General features: G+C 38.7%; 1 protein-coding gene across 3 annotated transcripts in view; it reads right to left on the bottom strand.

The window, feature by feature from the left end:
• Positions 1 to 19,390, bottom strand: part of PTCHD4 (patched domain containing 4) — an 87,044-nt gene that overhangs the window by 42,622 nt on the left and 25,032 nt on the right. For all 3 annotated transcript variants that reach the window (XM_061990652.1, XM_061990650.1, XM_061990651.1), the window contains one exon: positions 18,261 to 18,741. In XM_061990652.1, the coding sequence (XP_061846636.1) occupies positions 18,261 to 18,741 (481 nt within the window). The remainder of the gene's footprint in view (positions 1 to 18,260; positions 18,742 to 19,390) is intronic.

Below are 19,390 nucleotides of genomic sequence, written 5' to 3'. Positions count from 1 at the left end.
AAAACAAAAATGACAGTCTCTTTCCAAAATAATGCAGGAATAGCTGTGCAAAACTGTCTGCTAGTGTTTTCTGGGGAGATAGTGTCTTCTTCTGTGGTGTAAAAACATATGGCAGTTGAATTGTATATTAGGGAAGAACACACAAAATGAATAATTCTTCGATATCCATAGTTACATAGTACACTAGTACTTTGGTAACCATAAAAGTGTGTATCTGAGCCTCATCTCACCTGTGACTCTGGATGCACTGACTGCTGAGATGTAAAAAAAATGTTTTCTCACAAAGGCTCAGGCCTTATCTCTTACCTTCAGTGAATTTCATTTCTATAAATGTTCATATTTAGCTGTGAAATGCCATATGCAAAATTTCTAGTAAAAATTTATACAATTTTCCTGCTCACACATGTGACAGTGTATGTTCTTTCAGTGCAAGAGTCTTCAGGACATTTCTGATCTTATAATCCAGGCAGGGTTATGCTGTGGCTTCAGCTAGATACTTGAACAGAAGGATGTTGATATCAGCTAGGGATTATTAAAATTATGTGCCACCACTGTTGCCACTTCTCCAGTGAAGCTGGTACCTGCAGCAGTTCTGCTAGCACTGTGGTTGATACTCTTGTTCATTTATCTTTTCCTTGAACAAAAAGTTTTACTCTTTTCTCCTTTATCAGCCAATGCCTAGTATGATTGAGGTATTTCCAGCAACACTCTGACTTTCCCAATATAATTATGGCTCTCCTACAAGGGTGTAGCTATTCTTACTTGCTTGCAGCTCTTTCGGTGGGCAAGTTTGGGTGCAGACCAACACAAGAATAAACTACTTCCCTTCTTTATACTCTTTCACTGTAAATGCTAATCTTGAATGAAGATCCCAGAGTGCATAGCCTACACACATATAGCGTTAGAGCAGCCCAGTCCTCTGAGACAGTGTTTTGGTGGTGGCTTACGGCCAAACATTAAGCAAAGAGCTATATACCAGTGGTGCAATGCACCTCTACCTTGCAGCAATATCCTCTCTAGCTAAGTAACTTGCAGCCTGATTTAAACTCAGTTCCATTGCATTTATCACAAATAAATGCTCTGTAGTGAGACAAAATATTTCTATCAAAAGCATCAAGTTAGAAAGTGGTTTGAGTAGCTTGTTCTCTCCTTTCACATGGTGGTGGCAAAGCCTTGGATATCTTCCCAAGCACATATCTGGCCTCCTCTGTGGTTACTCCCACCCATGTTTTATAGGAGTTGGATGACATGGTTCAAAACCAGACCATGCAAGGAAGACACAAGAGTTATGCTAAATTTCTAAAGCCAGATTTCCTCTCTGACATAAATCACAGAATCAAATAATGATAGGGGTTAGAAGGAACCACTAAAGATCATCTAGTCCACACTTCCTGCTAAAGCAGGTCCATCTAGGTCAGGTCACACAGGAACATGTCCAGGCAGGTTTGGAAACCTCCAGATAAGGAGACTCCACACCCTCCCTGGGCAGCCTGTGCCAGGGCTCCATGACTCTCACAGCAAAGCTTTTCCTTAAGTTGAAGGGGAACTTTTTGTGTTCCAGCTTTTGTCTATTACCCCTAGTCCTATCACTTGACACTACAGAAAAAAGTGCTGCCCCATCCTCTTGACATAAACCTCTGAAATATTTGTAAGTACTAATGAGATCCTCTCTCAATCTCCTTCAGGCTGAACAGTCCCAGATCCCTCAGCCTTTCCTCATAAGGAAGATACTACAGTCCCTTGATAATCTTGGTGGCCCTGCACTGGGCTATCTCCAGAAGTTCTCTGTCCATCTTGAGCTGAGGAGCCCAGAACTGGACACAGGACTCCAGATGAGGCCTCACCAGGGCAGAGTAGAGGGGAAGCAGAATCTCCCTCTACCTGCTGGCCACACTCTTTCTGATGCATGCCATTGGCCTTCTTGGCAACAAGGACACAATGCTGGCTCATTTATTATCAACCAGGACTCCCAGGTCTCTCTGAGACCTTTTCTCAGTCTCCAGAGTCAGTTTATGTTGCAAGGTCCTCAGGGCCTGGAATGGATCTCACACACTAGGCCCATGTTACGAATACAGAAATGATAAAAGCAGAAGCCAAAAACACATCTGTCCCAAGCTATCCCAGAAAAATTAATTTCTAAAGGGAATTCCATTGACTTTGATATACTCACCCTGTGAATTCAGCCATGACAATGAGAAGCCAGGGAGAAAAGGGCACAATTTCTGACATTTCTACCATGATTATTGAGAATAGCTTTGGGAAGGGGTAAGATTGATAGAAGGTGAAGTAGAGAAGATCCTTCTCTGACACACTACATACACAATTTGTCTCACTACAAAGCCAACAATATTATTTCTTCTAACAGAAAAATACAAACACATCTTAGTTAAGCATTCAGAAGTATCTCGTACAGGAGCTCTCCTGTTTCACAATGTTTCTATTTCTCTGGTCATCCTAGGACGAAACCAACAAGTCCTTTCTGACAGAAGCATGGAAGAGCTTTTTAGAGCTCTCTACAGGCAATGGAGCTCCTTTCTGTAGGCAACTAACTGCCTGTGATCAGAGAAGATGAGGGTCTGAGAGAGAAGTAAAACCTAAGAGCTAGACTCTTTCTGGAGAAGCATGAAAAGAACCCATTTAGGCAATTAGCAACACAGCTACTGCATCCCATGACATTTTTTTCACCCATCAAAATCCAAAAAGTAAAGTGTAGATGAACAGTGTAGTCTAGGTCATTTTACCAATGCATTTACTGAAGAACGATTCTCTCAATACCAGCAGATGTAGGAAAATGTGCCAGATTTTGAAAGCCAAGCACCTTTGATCAGTCAAGTCCTTCAGTGTTCCTCATGATCTGGCTCCCAGCTACCGCCAGAGCTGTATTTTCTGAGATTGAAGGAGTTGATGTGGTCAGACACTGCAAACCAGCACCTTGACAGACAGGCAGCACATCTTGTAGAGTTACTGGGATGAAGCCAGAAGAAAATTCCCCTAGCTTTTCTTGCTGCTTGGATCCTCTGCCACTCCATGCAGATAAGCCAAGGCCATAGTTGTCATTTGGAAGATTATTGTGTTTGACTATTAAAAGAACAGAGTTAGTAAATACGAAGAGGCAACAAGGAGACTATGGATTATGGTTTGACAATGTCACCTCATCTGGGGATTATCAGCACATGCAGCTGGCACAGACGGATTTAGAAGGATGCTGCTTCTAAGAGGAAGATATAGTGGGGAAACACTATTATCCTGAATTCTTCAAAAATCAAAGAAGAGATTTGTAAAGTGGTTAGAGGATGCTCGTGATCACATGTCATACACTTGATTTAAATAGGAATAAAATGTAGTTACTGGAAACAGAGAAACAAGAGAGACTACACTTTGATGCTAAAGAGCCAAGGGCATATAAGGTTGTAGGAAGAATGAAGGAAGAACACGTGATGAACTACATAGACTACAGGAAACCTGGGATATAGGAGTCAAAACCAAAGTGGAACAAAAATGTATGATTAGATGAACCTGTGGAAGCAGGGAAATTATACGGCAATATGTCTAGGCAATGGCCAGCAGCAAATAAAACTGCTATAACAGAGACAAAAGGGAAAAAGCAATATAACTGCTTTATTTTCTTTTCCCTTAAAAATTACTCCCTTCTTCTGGTAACTCTAAACATTCATAAACCAACAGTTTCTGCTTTCCAGAGACAGCTAGATTCCCAAATGATCTGGATATGCCTTTAACATATAATATTGGAAATTCAGTAGTATACAGCAGTGATCTGAGGAATGGATGCTACCAAAATAAAGCTGTAAAGGGATAGCTGTGATGAAAAAACACTTTAAGTGGTCTATTTCTACCCTGTGTTACAATCTGAAACATTATATATGGGCTGTTCACTGTTGTGAAATACAGACTGTGATTATCACAGAACCAGTGAGTGTCTTAAAAAGCAAGTGCTGCATCTCAGATCAAGAAGGGCTTTAATTTCAGTTCTTACTGAGATTTCCTCCCTCACTGTATTTCATAAAACTAAAATACTCAGTCTTCTTATATACCATGCCAATGAGAAGAGAATGATGGTTGTGACCACTTTCACTGAATTGCTGCCATTGTGTTTTGAAAAGACAAAAAAAGGGGTGTCAAAGGACTGAAGATGTGAAGAGCTAGTTGGGATGTTGATCTTAAGAGCTAGAGTACAGCAATTGCTAACCACTGAAACTAGCTTTCATGTCTAGGCAAAAGGAAAGAGAAGTATTAAGGAGGACTACCGTTAACATGGTAACACATTAGGGAAATAGGTGAAATTAATCTCTGTGCTGAGAGGCAACACATGGATTAATAAACATACAAGCGTTTCACTGGTGCTCTGTTGGGACTCTGCACTAGTCACAAGGTAGAAACACTGGATGGGTTTTGGAAAAAAAACAGTGTTAAGACTAATGTGTTGCTGGAAGTAGTAAGAAAACAGAAACTAATAGAAGAGACACAGCATGTCTTGGTTAGAGAAAAACTTTGTGATGCAACATCTTACACAGTCCTACTGTTATATGAGTGCAAGCAAAATGTGATTGAAAGCCAGTGAGCCATACAAACAACAGAAACTTTACACTATTTTTAACACATATTGGATTTATATGAGTGAAAATACATATATATCTGGAAAAAATTGCCAGATAAGTCAAGGCTGCTCTGAAGAATCTAAAAGCTAGAAATGTTCTAAAACAAATGAAGCAAAAGAGCAAAACCTTTGTGTATATCAAATGGGCCAGTGGAGCTGTTCTTCCACAACAGAAACTTCAGAGGTTTTAAGAACAGGGAAAACTAATATAATCACATATCAAAACAATATAGCTTTTTATTTCTTCATCAAAATCACAGTTTTTGAGTGTACAACCTGTACACTAAGAAATACAGTCTTAGTCGGAAAGTTTTTAGTCATATGGGCCAATCCAACAAGCCTTGAAGAACTGGCCCAGTAGGTAATTGCTATCAGTGTAAAATAATTGCTCCTTCATTTGGGCATGAAGTGGGCTAACTGCAACTTCTAGACATTGGATCTTGTCATGTCATCTTCACCTGCCCTATACAACTGCCTGATGTTGGAAACATGAACATTGTATTCTTCCCAGTGAAGGACTCCAGTTTTGTAGCCTATTTTGAAATACACTCTAGGAAAGGCTCAAGAGTACTGTAGAGATACTGCATATTTGATGGACATCTGCATCTTATCAGGTGAAACCCATTCAAAATACCAGTTAGCATCTTCCTAAAGCCATTCACCTAAGTGATATCACCTTCCTATTCTTTCTCTAACACACATTTGCAATTTCATCCTCCCATGTTAATGACAGTAGAACACTAGAAATTAATATTCAGTGCATTATCTACTGAAATCTTCTTGTTTTTGCTTTGGAGGGGAGTTGGGGGAATGCAATTGCTCATCTTGCAAATGTGAATACATTCTTTGTTTCTAGATGCATAATCTAGCATTTAACTGTGATGAAGCACATGTTGACAAAATGAGCCTGCCTGACAATGTGCTTGGCCTGCATTTTCATTACTTTTATCTGCCAAACCTTGCATTGTCTGACAATTTTACTACTATTGATTTCTTTTTCACTCCAGAACATGAGGAAAGGTGTTGAACAGAATAGTAGAAAGTTTTTTTGGCCTGATTATTTATGTCTTCCCAGAAGGAAGAGTATACATTTATAAATTAAGATTTCATTTTTACATTTAATATAAGCTACAGTGATTTAATGTAGTACAAACACATGCATGTATCAAAATGTTGTGCAGGAGTAAATAAAATTACTATTATCTAAATAAACTACACCAGCATGGTTTCTTTTCTTGTGTAAACTTGGAGATTAATTAAAAAAAATCAGATTAGCTAATAAAACATATTTTCCATTATATCATGGAAATAATTAGTGCACCATTTAAAAAGTCATTTTATGGGATAATATTTATCAATTGTTTTTTACTGATAAATAATCTAAGGTGCTAAGACATCTATTGCCATCATATTTAATATTCATATTTTAGAAGATAAAGTTGTTATAACTATTGTACTTAAATCTTTTAACTACCAAAATGTGTTCTTTTCTTTCCTACACGTTTGCAATTTAAAAAGCAAAAGTAACTCCTGAGCTTCCTCACACCCTGATTATTTTCTTCCCTTTTATCTCTATTTCCCACTTTTCCCAGAGGAAAAATGAAATGAGTTTTTACAGTGGAAAGCCATGAACTTAAAAATTAGGAAAACTAGAAACAGTTATAAATTCTTTTTCCCAGGATATAAAAAGTTTCTTATATTTGTACCGATGATATAATTTTTGTAAATTTATTTTAAAAGAGTTTATGAGAAAGAACTGTCTAACTTTGCTGACTTTTGGCAAAATCTGAATTGGGACATGAGTTGAGAACTTGGAGGTATTGGAATGTGTTCAGAGAAGGCCAACAAAATCGATGAAAAGGCTGGAAGGAATGTCCTACAAGGAACAACCAAGGACACATGGTTGGTCTAATTTGGAGGAGGCTGAGATATGATCTCATTGCTCTCTACAGCTCCCTGAGGAGGTGAAATGGAGGAAGAAAGTTCTGATCTCTTCCCTCTGAGATCCAGTGGTTTGATGTGTGGGAACAGTTCAAAGCTATACCAAGGGAGATTTAGACTGAACATTAGGAATCATTCCATTCCATTCTATTCTGATTCTCTGTGGACTCTTTGAAATGTATATCCCAAAATCTTGGGAGAGTAAGGATATGAGAGAGGAATATTTTTGTTAGTTGGCCCTTCTAGTAATCTAAATGACTGAATAAACTCAGGTAACTCTCAGCAATTTTGCACTAATACAGATACTGACAAGGCTCTGTTTGGATTTTCTGACTGCAGAAGTTAATCAGGGGCTTCAAAACCTAAGACCTAAGAGAGACTTAAGCAAATTCTTTGTGATGATACTTCAAAATGCCTTTGGCTACCTAGATACTGGTAACCAGGTTTTAACTTGAGTAAGACAATTCCAGCTACATTTCTAGATCACAGTGACAATTTCTTGTTCTGTGAAATTTTCTTTTTAAGAAACTTGGAGAGAAAGTGATATTTCTCTGTACATTGTTGGATATCAAAACTTGCACATGAGATGGAGACTATGGCTTTAAGCAAATTTACCTTTCCCTAAACTGCGAAGTCTGCAGGGTAGTAGATTTTTTTCTTTGGGACCTTGATATTCCTACAAGTATTTGGGTTTGGCTTTTCAAAGAGTTTTCAGAAAATTTGGGTTCCAGATTAAAAAGGAATCTAGCATGCCCAAACTCCACAAATGGAGTACTTTCATATGACAAATACTTAAACAAATAGAACTTCATTAACCTTATGGAGAAAACAATTATAAAATCATGAATGATATGAAGAAGATCTCTAGAGAAGATATTTTCACTCACTTCCTACACAAGAACTAAGGACATCAGTGAAACTAGCTAGTGATAAGACAATCACAAAAAGGAAACTCTTCACACAAGAAGGAGTTAATTTGAACTTGTGAATGCTACAAGTTCACATGGTAAAAAAGAAACTCATCAAAGTCCTAGAAAGGTTACTAAGTGCAGAGACATTATACATGGCCCCCTGAACCAGAGTGATAGTCTGGGAACTGTGTATTTGCCCTATCCTGCACTTCTTTCCAATTTATCTGTTGCCAGGAACTGCCAGAAGTGAAGTATTAATTACATGACAATTTATTAGATGATAACTTATTGACCTGAAACATGTCAATTTTGTTTTACTGTGTAAAGTTTAACCTCTGTATGAGAATTTAGAAAGGACCTCCAGTATGTCTATCCAAGTTACCAGTGGATCAGTGACCCAGTTACACACACTCTTAAGAGAAAAGTTATGGAAGAACTTGATCTGCAGGTAAAAAAAAATCTGCTTTCGACAACTTCTTTGATGCTTTCACTTTTCCTTAGTAATGACACATCAAACAGTCCCTAAGAGTTAAAAACTTTACAATGTGTTTCAGTAAAAGCCATTAAACGGAACATATGTGTCACTGACTAGTGAAACTGAAGGTATTCTCATATTTTCAAATAAACAATAAATAAACTCCAAGGAAATTTTCACCAATAGTTAAAAGAAAATGTTTCATAAGGGATGCATCATTTGACATGTGTTTTGCAGTTCAGTGTCAGGTCCTAGAGAACTGGAATGCAAACATGACAGGGTCAGGTAAAAGAGTTTACAAATTACAAAGTCTCCTGGAGCACTGACAATATTCTTGCAATTTAAAAGCTGATAAAGTGTCTTTTCCAATTTTTGAACAATACTCCTGAGTGGATGACGTTTAATGATTTATTTGCAGTGAAAGGTGAATCGTGACTGTTTACCACAGAGACAGAGTTTTACTTTTTCTTTTACTTTTTCTAAGTATAAAATGGATTGACATTTTTCCCTTGTTTTGCCCAAAGTTCTATGTTTGTGTATGCATCTGGATTTGTTTATCTGACCTGACCACCAATTACTTTCATACTTAGTGACCAATTTCAAAAAATTTCAGAAGATATTTCAATCATAATAAATTTTACCACTCTTGTAAAGAGTCCCTAAAGAGATTCTATTACTTTGCCTTCAGGGACAGAATAAGTATATTAGAGGTCAAAATCCACGTAAGAGAGATCTTTTGAGACTTGCTTCATTAACTATGTTGTTCAGAGGCTGACTTCAAATAACCTAAGGAAGAGGGAGAACGTCTGTATCTATGATTACTAAATCCTTCTCTCACCCAATAACCTACCAAGGTTGTTCATTTAAAAGCAGGCTAACCACATGATAAAGTTCCTAGTGTTTCTTAGCCCTGCTGGGAGAGAATTTGAAAGCCCACATAAGGGATTACAAAAGGCACTGAGCTATTCTTTTGCAGAGAGCCAAAGACTAGGTGAGTCCAACAGTATTTACTCCTAAAAGTGGTACCTTGAAGTTGATCGGAAATGTGATGGGAGGGTGTTTGCACTGTGTTTTTTGTCTAATATATTCAGCTCTTGTACAGCCCCAGCTTTGCACTTTCTGGTAATGCTTTCAGTAGTGTAGTTAGGAACTCTCCTGTGAGGTCTTCAGCTGCTCCCACGAGATGATTCTGCATGAGAATGGTTTGTGTTTTGCTCTTTGTACAGTTTCTTTTTGTTGTGGTATCTACTCTAAGCACAATCAGGCTTTTTGTTCCCAGGGCTCTCAATCTAATTTCAGAAGATTTAAATTGACTTAGCTGAAAACTTTGTGGCAAACTGTTTTGAGTAACTGTAGGACAAAAGATTTCATTGCTCTGCACTCAGTATGCAGAACATATCTCCACTTTCAGCTTCTGTAACTCTTTGTCATCCCTGGAGGATAATAATTTCTCAACAGCAATTGTAAAAGTACCATCTAGAAACATAAAGAAACACAGAAAATTATGCACATTAGGGTATCACCAGGTGTACAGTAATCTGCCATCAAGTCCTTTTTTTTTTGTAAAGCAATGCAAATGCTCCCTATACTAGACTATGTCTCTAAATAATTATGAATTTATGTAAAGTTTGCAAAGTGATATAGTGCTAATTGGTTTTATGGCTAAGCTAGCAAAACAGCTTTCTTTATATGAAACAGCAATAGAGTTCATAACACCAGGAAAAACACAGCATTTAAGATTTCTATGGAAAATTTGCATTTGAATATGGGTTGGGTGGGTCTAAGTGTCATATCAGACTATCAAATACTTTTCTTCCTTCGGCTATAAGTATATAGAGTATGAGCAAAAGCTCCCTACTGCTTAAAGACCACAAGTTATAGCAGGAAAATGCAATGACAGCATGCTGAGACACAGCTACATCTTCTCAGGGAATGCAAAATTATTCTTGAGACTTCTGAGACACTTAATGTGGCCATTGCATTCACCAGTGAAGTACAGCCATGTGTGCGTAAAAATCAGCACCTGTTTAACAGAGCACCACCCACACAGTGCTTTGAGCCTGGCCATGCTTACTAATACTACATCTAACCTGTGCAGCAGGGGGAATTTGAGGAAGACAGACAGAAACGCAATTATCTGCACTGAAGTTCAGCCAAGACTGTGAGAACAGTATACTCACTCATGCAGAACAAAAATTAAAGTGCATCTTTAATGATCCGAAGCTGCAAAGGCCTGAGGTTTTTATCTCATTCAGCTGGTAGTACCACTTGCAGCCATGTGTCTACATCTATTGCTGCTTGAGCTCACACTGCCATTTTTAGCATCCAAAGTAGCACGTCCTTCATTATGCAGTTAGCAAAGTGTGGATGAAAGATGACCTGCTTCACCACATCCAGCAGGACTAACACATGGCAAGACACAGCTGGAATACCTGAGTATACCTTTGTGTGAAGGCCAGTAATACGGGTGTATGCCGATGCCATGGAAGATACTTCTTGAATAATGTAGGCTGCTGCTATCATTTGTTATCACTCGTGGAGCAATAAGCCTTGAGCCAGCTTGCCTTCAGCATGCTGTTTGTTACTGCAGGCAGTTATGCCCCCAGAGAGGAGAAGTCACTTCATAGGAAAGAGATGGAGTGAAAAAACACGTCAGAAATGGAAGAATAAAATTGAATTATTAAAACCTCAACTGTCTAGCTATTGCATAAAGGAGGATACATAAATGATACAATATCTATGAAGGTCTTTTTAGTTTTTTTTAGTTTTTTTATTTGCAATAGACTCTTTAAGCCTTTAATTCTATGCAAAGTTTTTGACACTGCAGATGAATCTAGAAGGTAAATATTGATTTAGAACATTTGGCAAATGGTCTATTGAGTTCTGTATCTTTTTCCTAACTCTTCAGGGGAAGATTATCAGACTGAAAAAAAGCAGCTATGGGAAAATTCCTTCACAAGTGAAATTTCTTTCTACCCAATTTTGAATCAGGCTTTTGAATATGGTCATTAAATTTTATACCTCTTCCCTACTATTATGTTTTAATATTGCAAAGTTGTACAAAATAGTGAAGTTTTTTCAGATAGCTGTGCAAATATCCAAGTCTTTCTCAATCAGGCTGAATTTTGCGTCATAGCCGAATCTCACAACAGTGAATTCCAGGGTCTATTTGACACAAAACATATTCCAGGAGAAAGCAAATGCATTTCCTGCCTTTCATTTTTACTTAAAAACGAGAGGCACAAGTTTGGATTTCCATACAGAAGAACACAGTATCTAAGGCAAACAGAGAGCGTGCTTGACAGAGCATGGGATCATTCACTCTACGCTTCCTCAGCTAGCAGAGCTTGCCCTTCCTGTTCAGTAACGAAGAAAGCATAATGCAATATTGCATTTTCCCGCTACACACCAAAGAGCATAGAACACATTCTGAGTCTATCTCACATCTGCTCTTTTCTGCACACCCACTGTGCTCCAGCAGAGACCAGAAGCTGCCATCAATCTTCCTGCATGGCTGGAGCTAACATGAAAGTCTGAACTTCAGTAAAATATCTGATAAAAAAAAAACATGAGGTAGGAAATTATATCCAAGCTGAAGTAAACACAGGCCTATGTATAAAATATGCTAAAGGTATTTGCAAATATATAGATACTGTGAAAAATTACACTCCATGGTAAGGCCAAACAGGCTCTGAAGTTATAGGCAAAAGCTACAGCAGTGAAAGTATTAAGAAATACCTTTATAAATGTATGGCTGTTTAAGCACTGGAACAAGCTGTCGAGGCAGATTATGGAATTGCTACCAATAGTGATATTCAAGGCTGGATTTGTCATTGCCCTATTAGAGATGATATACCTGGAGCTAAATCGTTTCTGCTACGATGCAGCTCTTTTCCAGCCAAAATGAGCCAAACGTAAATGTGATGTGCATTGATATATGTGATGAACAAGAAAAAAACTCCTGTTAAATGAGATCAACATGCACAAAAGATGCATTCAATCAAGACCCTTAAACAACCTGGTCATAGCAACGAACATTGCCATGAAGGAGCAGGAGAATGAAAGGAAGAGGTGTTCAGACAAATGTGTGAGGAATCTGAAAAGGAAATATCCTGTATTATCTGAACAGAATCTGTATCTTGATTTAAGACCAATAAACATACATTTTAAAGTGCAAAAGAAAACCATTCTTTTTAGCCTTTGACTTTTTAGTTCAAAAGATGCTATCTTCACTTCTCAAACCACTTTTTTTCAAAGAACTGTAGAAATGCTTGCAGCAAAGTAGGAGCAGTGCAAATAACAGCTACCAGTGTGTTAGCTGCAGATGGAGAGTTGAGGAAGCTGTTTTGATAATAATAATAATTAAAAAAGATGAGTGTATTTGGAGACTTCACTTTGGACAAATGGCTTGAGTTCCCACTAGAGTCCAAAAGAGGAGGAGTTTAGATGACTGTTCTCAAGCAACAAAACCAGCCAATGGCTTTTTATTTGCTTTGTCACTGCAGTGGTCCAAGGATGAATGCTTCAAACACTTGGCAGCTGACCACCCACCTTCTGGGGTGGGGCAACTGCCCTAAGGAGTGATGACATTTGAGCTGATAAGAGACCTTGTGTTAAGTCTCTACAAGGAAAGAAGAACTAGTATTATCTTTGTAAGGGATTCAAGTCAATTTATGCCTATATGCTGGATATGCATAACTAGATATATCTTAGAGCTTATGTATACAATCTTAGGTCTTAAAGTCTAAGCAGTCACCCTAGGTTTTTTTTTCAGAGATGTAGAAGACTTTACAGAGATTAATGCGACTCATTCCAAATATGTACAATATGATGGTCCAAATGACTTTGGAATTGTCCATTTCTCTCAATTGACTGCAAGGGAAATTGAGATTGTGTCACTTCAGTTAAGAGAGTAACATTTAGGACACATGAAATTAGGTGCTATAAACACTCTTGTTAGGACTAAAGCTGTCTGTGTTTCTTCTTGCATCTTTTTTTGCTGGTCATGAGAAGTCCCAAAGGACTTAGGCGAAGATATCCTCATCTCATCTGTGTTTGAGATGAGCCCCAAAGCTATTGCCTCTCCCTAACTATGACAGCTCCAGGACATAGGTGCAGGGCCAGACTGCACGGTGTATGTGTAGCGCATGATCCCGGAAAGGGTTTGGGCTTGTACTCAAAATGCAGGAAAATTGGTTTTGGAGAGGTTAACCTTTCCTACAGAAATGAAAAAAAAAACCCCTTCCCTCTGCAACTGGGATTAGATTTGCTATGGAATACACCAAGTTATGGGGAAATCAATCTTACAAATATGCAAAACATCTAAATCCATTCATATGTATTATTTATATTATCTGATAATTTAAAACACTTTTCCATCTCTCAATTTGTTATTCTCCTGCTGCCCATTTTTTTTTTTTGTTATTCCCATTTCCCTTTGTAAAAGTCAAGAACAGGCATTTTCTCATTAAGGACAGGATATTTCCAATTCCTTAATGATCTACTGAGTGAGTGATAAAGTGAACTATTGTTACATCTAAACAACAGATTCACCATATTTTTAAGGTATGGAGTGGCATTACTAATAGTAATACTATGACATACAGTAATAGTGGTATTACTAATGGTAATACCATGGCATCTCAAATTTATTTGAAGGTGATCACCAGCCATTATTTTAACAACTGCCATCTGAAAAAGGTTAGATGGCTTCTATCCGAAATGCTAATAACTGCCTGGAGTCTTATCTGCTTTTGCCTTGCTTCCTCCTTCTATTTAAACAACTCAAGGGAAGGAATAACTGAGAGTTTTAACAGAAAGTCTGCACTGCAATTACAATCTCTGCCCTTCATCTTGTGCTCTTACATCAGGCATGGGGTTACTGCTCAAAACAGGTATCCTTTTGCTTCCTAAAGTTTTTGTATCTCCACCACTACACTGCTACTAACAGTGTTGTTGTTGGTAGCAGTAGTAAAAATATTGCAATATATTGTAGGGCACTCATTGATCTTAGTGTTCTCTAAAAACTCAACAAAAAATAGCCATTCCCGTGTGGATCTTATAGTCTTCATGATCTGGACTTACAAAGAGTAGGAAATATTTCTTACATCCACTGTAAGTCCAGCCTTCTAAGAAACATATACTTTGTACAACAAAAAGCATAATTACACTCTAATTTCATTGTAGTCACATTTGTAACATAAGATTTCCAGTAATCTATATAGGGAAGCAGTTCATGGACTGGCCAAAAAGAATTACAGTGTAAAATGACATAATTAATATACCTACATTTAAAAATATACAGTCAGATCCTCAGATGATTAAAGTTATAATCTCTCTGATGGTATCAGTCTGGTTCCTGTGTATTAAAAAGCAAATCATGGGAGCAATAATATCTCAATTATGTAGTTAACCTTCTGGTTATATTAATTAGTGATTATTAGGCATGGGAAACCATAATTATGTCACGTACATAAAATCCCTTTGGAATTGCATCGCAAATCGAAACACAAAAGGCAGATATGAACATCTAACCAGGTACATTTTTAACATCTAAAACAAATCTGGAACTCAATGATTTGACCCTTTATATCCTATTAAGGGAGACATACCCAGTGATGATAGCTCTGCTGGTATAAGGCCTGCAAAAAAAAAAGCACTTTTCTGAAAAGCTACTCATCATTGACTCCAAAAATGCAGTGATAGACACTGTACTGGGGAAACTGGTTTTCCAGAGGCAGCTGTGTTATCAGACTGTATTATCAGGAAGAAAGATTTGGAGTAAGCAGGATTTTCTAATACTGTCCTGGTACCTAACTTAAGACTAAAGATTTTCACCTTCAAGGGTAAAGAAGAGCCAATCTGAGCTAATATGCTTCCCCCAATATATCATAGATATGTTTTATTCCAGCAGACCATTCCCTCACAGTAGGAATGCAGTGAATAATTAATTTGTTGGTCATTCATTCCAAATTTAAAAAAAATACTAAACTTTCCACTGTTACATAGGTTTTCATCACCTCCTGAAACCCACAGAAGCCCTGCACTGCAATAGGAATTATGGACCTAAGTATCTGTGGAAGTCCAAGGTGATTCCTGTCATTCAGAATCGCAGCATCCTGCCACCTCTGCAGGAAAAAAAAGACAAGTGCAGAAGAGCGTCATAGAATTTCCGTTAAAATTACTCCTTTTGAAGGTTAATGTCAGATGAATATGTGTATTTTTGAACAAAGCAGTATGCTTTAAATGGACAGTTTGCAATTGTTGAGTTGGAGTGTTCCAAAGTTAGGAGCTGACAGAATTAAGGTTGCCTGTGTATTCTGAGAAGCACTGCACTTACAGACACTGTGTGCCTGTTATTGTGTGGATTTTATTTTACTTTTTTAATCTAAGAATCTTGGATTTCAAAGGCTGACTTAAAAATCTGGCATTTGTAATTTTGGGTAACCCCACTTTGCACATTTTTTTCATCTATAGTCACTCAATTATTATTTGATGCATTGTGTGCTTTTTGCTGTGCTAGCAGCAAGGGACACTGGTACAACATGGGCCAGAGTTATGTGTTGATCCACAGAATTAACAGCCTTGGGGTCTTCAATGGATCTACTCTAAGGTATCAGATCAGCTTGTGATAAACCAGGTTCAACAGAAAACCTTGCAGAGTGAGAAGCCCAGGCCCGTGAGGCACTGGGTATATCACGAGGTGAGCAAGGTCTCATTAGCTTTCACTGTCATTTAAGGGACTGAAGGTACGTGGCACTTTTCAGGATGTGTCTCTCTGGCATGATGTGCTTCCTATATTTGAATTCACCAAATTTTAAAACTATTGACTATTATTTACCAGCAGTAGTTCCCAGGCACTGCAAGCTGTTCTTTAATGTTATTTCCAATTCAGTCTGAGATATCTAAATGAAATGTCTGTAGAAGGGTTGCTTAAATATTTTCTTTTTCAACCTGCAGTTCATTTAATATAATGTTACAGAAGCAATCTTTTGAAATATTTCACTTCAACAGAGGTTTCCTGTTTGGTTGGTTGTTTTGTTTTGGTTTTTTTTTCCCTTTTGCTCTTGGCAGTGGCTGTGACAAGAATTACAGTGCAAAATGCAACAAAAAGTTATAAATGTTACTTTTGCTCAATCAGGAAACAGACTCCTGGATTACCACCATCCTGGATGGGAAACTGAGACACTCGGCTTTCAGAAACTCTCATCTTGCATCATCCTGGGGCTGCAGGGCATGTATAAACTGACAGTGATGTTCCTGCCATTTCAATTGATGCTTCTGGTCTGTATGAATACTGATGTTTTTGAGGTCAGCTTGAAGTTGAGCTTCAGCTCCAGGCACTGTCTGGGACTCCTTGGGACTGACAAATTTGGGAAATGTCAAGCAAAGGGTATGGGCTACCCTTATCTATAGTTGTCTAAAAGGGGACACCAGCAGAAGAAATTGAGAGAAAGTGCTTTGCATCATGTCAGTGGTGGTTTGGGTTTTTTTTCCTTTACTTTGACTTGCTGCACAAACAAGGCAGTGTCATTTAGCCCCACTCTTTGATATGCACCTCCTGACACCTGACAAAAAAGTTGCCATAGTCTGATAACAAGTAGGATCCTATCCTTCCCCACTGCCATCCTTTTCTCTATTCTGCCATGCAGATCCCTTTTTCCTAAGCCCACATCCCTCACTGAGGTCAGGATCCATCTCTGTCACAACTTGGCACATTCTCTGCTCCTCCTGGCATTCTTCTCTTACCACTCCCAGCACTTGCTTTCCAAGTGCTCTTACACTGCAGAGCTGTGCACAGCATCTGAAGAGCTTGCACAGGTCAGACCATGCCAAGGGCCACTGTGATGATTTAACAGTGCAGATGATTGAATTAGAGGCTTTGGCATAGCTTTGATTATCAGTAGTAGTGAGGCTTAAACAAACATACCATTTCTTGGGGTCTTTTGCCTTACCTCTCTGTTTCCCCTCTGGAATCTTGACCATCCACTCCATCCCACTCCTTCCCACCTTGGCCAGCTGCTTCAGAGGTGCTGGGTACCAGACTGGTGAGGCCATGGCTTGGTCCCCTTGGTTAGTGACACAGGTGCACTACCAGGGCACAGACTAAATAGAAGGCAGTGGGTTGAGGCATGCATACATCTATAGGACTTTTGTTGAAAGGAAGAACAATGTAGGGTTTTTTGGATTGAGGGTTTTAAGAAAAATATAAGACCTTTCTCCAACCTTGACTCTAATTTATGGCTTTGCATATTTAGTTATCTCTTGCTATAGTAGAGGACTGGGATTGAGTGCCACAAATATGAATGGAATATAAGAAATTAGTCTGTAAAGAGTCTTCAAAGATGCAGACTTCTTTCCACAGGTAAGTTTTCCTGCCATCAAAAAGGTAGCAAAAAGGTTTTTAGGTCTGGACTGCCACTGCTGAGATTTTGCACAGAGTCATTGCTAGGGTACAGTGAAACTCTGAGAAATTCAGATGCGATTGCAGCAAACAATGCTGCCTCAGCAAGCTCTTTCAGGCACCTGTCCCTCATCCTTTCCAACACATCTTCCCAGCAAATTCATTAACTACACAGGTGCACTAAAAGTGTTTGGAACAGAAATGAGAACAGAAGAAATGAAAACAATTTGTCTACTATAAGGGCTGGGTTTTATGTTTGTTCATTGTCTGCACCTTCTGCTGCATGGGTGCAATACAAAGGGGAACCTCTGCAGCTGATACAGGACTTCAGAAACCGAGGGATTATGTGCTACAGATACTGACAGGCCTCTTTGCTTACAGCCTGGCAAACAGTACATCAGTAATCTCCTCTCTGAGATAAAGTCCATCAATCTTATTCTTACACCGACCCATTCCCCTCTGCCCCTCAGACAGAGCTGGAAGAGAAGACTTCCTTGGGAAGGAAACTGAAATCTTTCCTTTCTCAACACCCTCCTGTTTTAACTTACTCTTTCGGCTGTCCTCTCGTCAAAGTCAGGTCAACACATATCCATTTTCTGTGCTGAGCTGACTAGTTTTCAATAACAATTTCTCCTTCGTTTTGTAACAGAGATCAATAAGACTGCCCCTGTCTCGTACTGGCTGGGATTCCAGCAATGTCATTTGCTCTTTATTGTTGCTACTGTTGTGTTTTGTTTCCTTTTTTCTTTCCCTCTCTCTTTTTTTTTTTTTTGGCAAGGCACAGTTCAATTTAACAAGATGATAATGACTTATACTTTCACTGAAGGTAAAATCTGCACTTTATAACCCAGGATGTAATTTACAATCCTGTCATTAAGCTCTGTTAATCCTATTATTATGAAGATAAATAATTACCCATAGCGAAGAAAGGGATTCCCAACAGAGTAGAATTATATTTTCCGTCAGTAATGAAAAATATCCCTGCCGCAGTGACACTGGAAATACAGATAGTGAGCACTCCCAAGAGTCCCAGGAAAGGTTTGCTACGCAGGCAGTCCTTCATGGAGCTTGAGAGGGTAGCAGTCAGGAGAATCAGCATCAGGCTCACCAAAATCTTGCCCCTGGCTAGCAGACTGGTCTGGTGGAAGTCCTTCCAGAGGCTAAAGGATGCCAGTGAGTAGAGCTGCAGATCTTGGTGATCCAGCTGCATCTTGTGCATCAGTTTACAGAACTCACTCTCCCACTTCTCCCCAATGAGGTCCTGGGTGACAGAGCCATACGTTTGGAGGTAGTAAGTGATTTGGATGGCTCTGGCTGATTTGACTCTCTGGTCCTTGCTGTTTGGAACTTCCAGGACCCCTCCGAGCTGGTGGCCAATAAAACTCCTCCTTCCATCCTAGGAAAAAAAGTAAAAAAGATGAGCATATGGTTATGTTGGGTACTATTTGACTCTGCCTTCCTTTCACAGAGATGCTGAGAGCTCCACTCAAAGGGCACTGCAGCCAGCAGGAGTCATGCTGTTAGTTTCAGTGGGCTTTGGGATATATCCCTATGCGCTGACACAACTAATTTCTTATTCATTATAGACTCATTTGCAATCCTGTGCTGCAGTTCAAAGGCTTCTCATATACTCATTGCAGTCCCGAATGTTCAGGGACTGAAGTGCAGGAAGAGAGATCCTCACCCAACAGGAGAGGATCACTTTCCCATGTTTTCACTCTTGCAACAACAAATCTCCCATTACTGAAGTGTAAAATATTTGAGATGAAGATCACTTTCTGGAGATTTGTGATTTCCTGACATTTTGGAAATGTGTTTAAAAAGTTGGAAATGTACAGAAAAATGACCTGGTTCCTCAGTAGATAGATTTATATCAGTTGCACAGAGAAAAGAATCTGCTTTATGCTTCAATTTAGAAAGAATTTGTTATTTTAAATGACAAGAATATAAAGATTCCTGTGGTCTCACTTATTTCAGTATATGCTAGGATATAAAAAAAAGTCTATGTCAATCAGTAAAGGATATATCAAGCCCACTCAGGATTA

The sequence above is a fragment of the Colius striatus genome, chromosome 2, assembly GCF_028858725.1.
Source record: "Colius striatus isolate bColStr4 chromosome 2, bColStr4.1.hap1, whole genome shotgun sequence".
In the NCBI taxonomy this organism is placed as follows: Eukaryota; Metazoa; Chordata; class Aves; order Coliiformes; family Coliidae; genus Colius; species Colius striatus.
The sequence above is the reverse complement of the archived record's forward strand: the minus strand, read 5'-3'. Positions and strand labels throughout refer to the sequence as shown.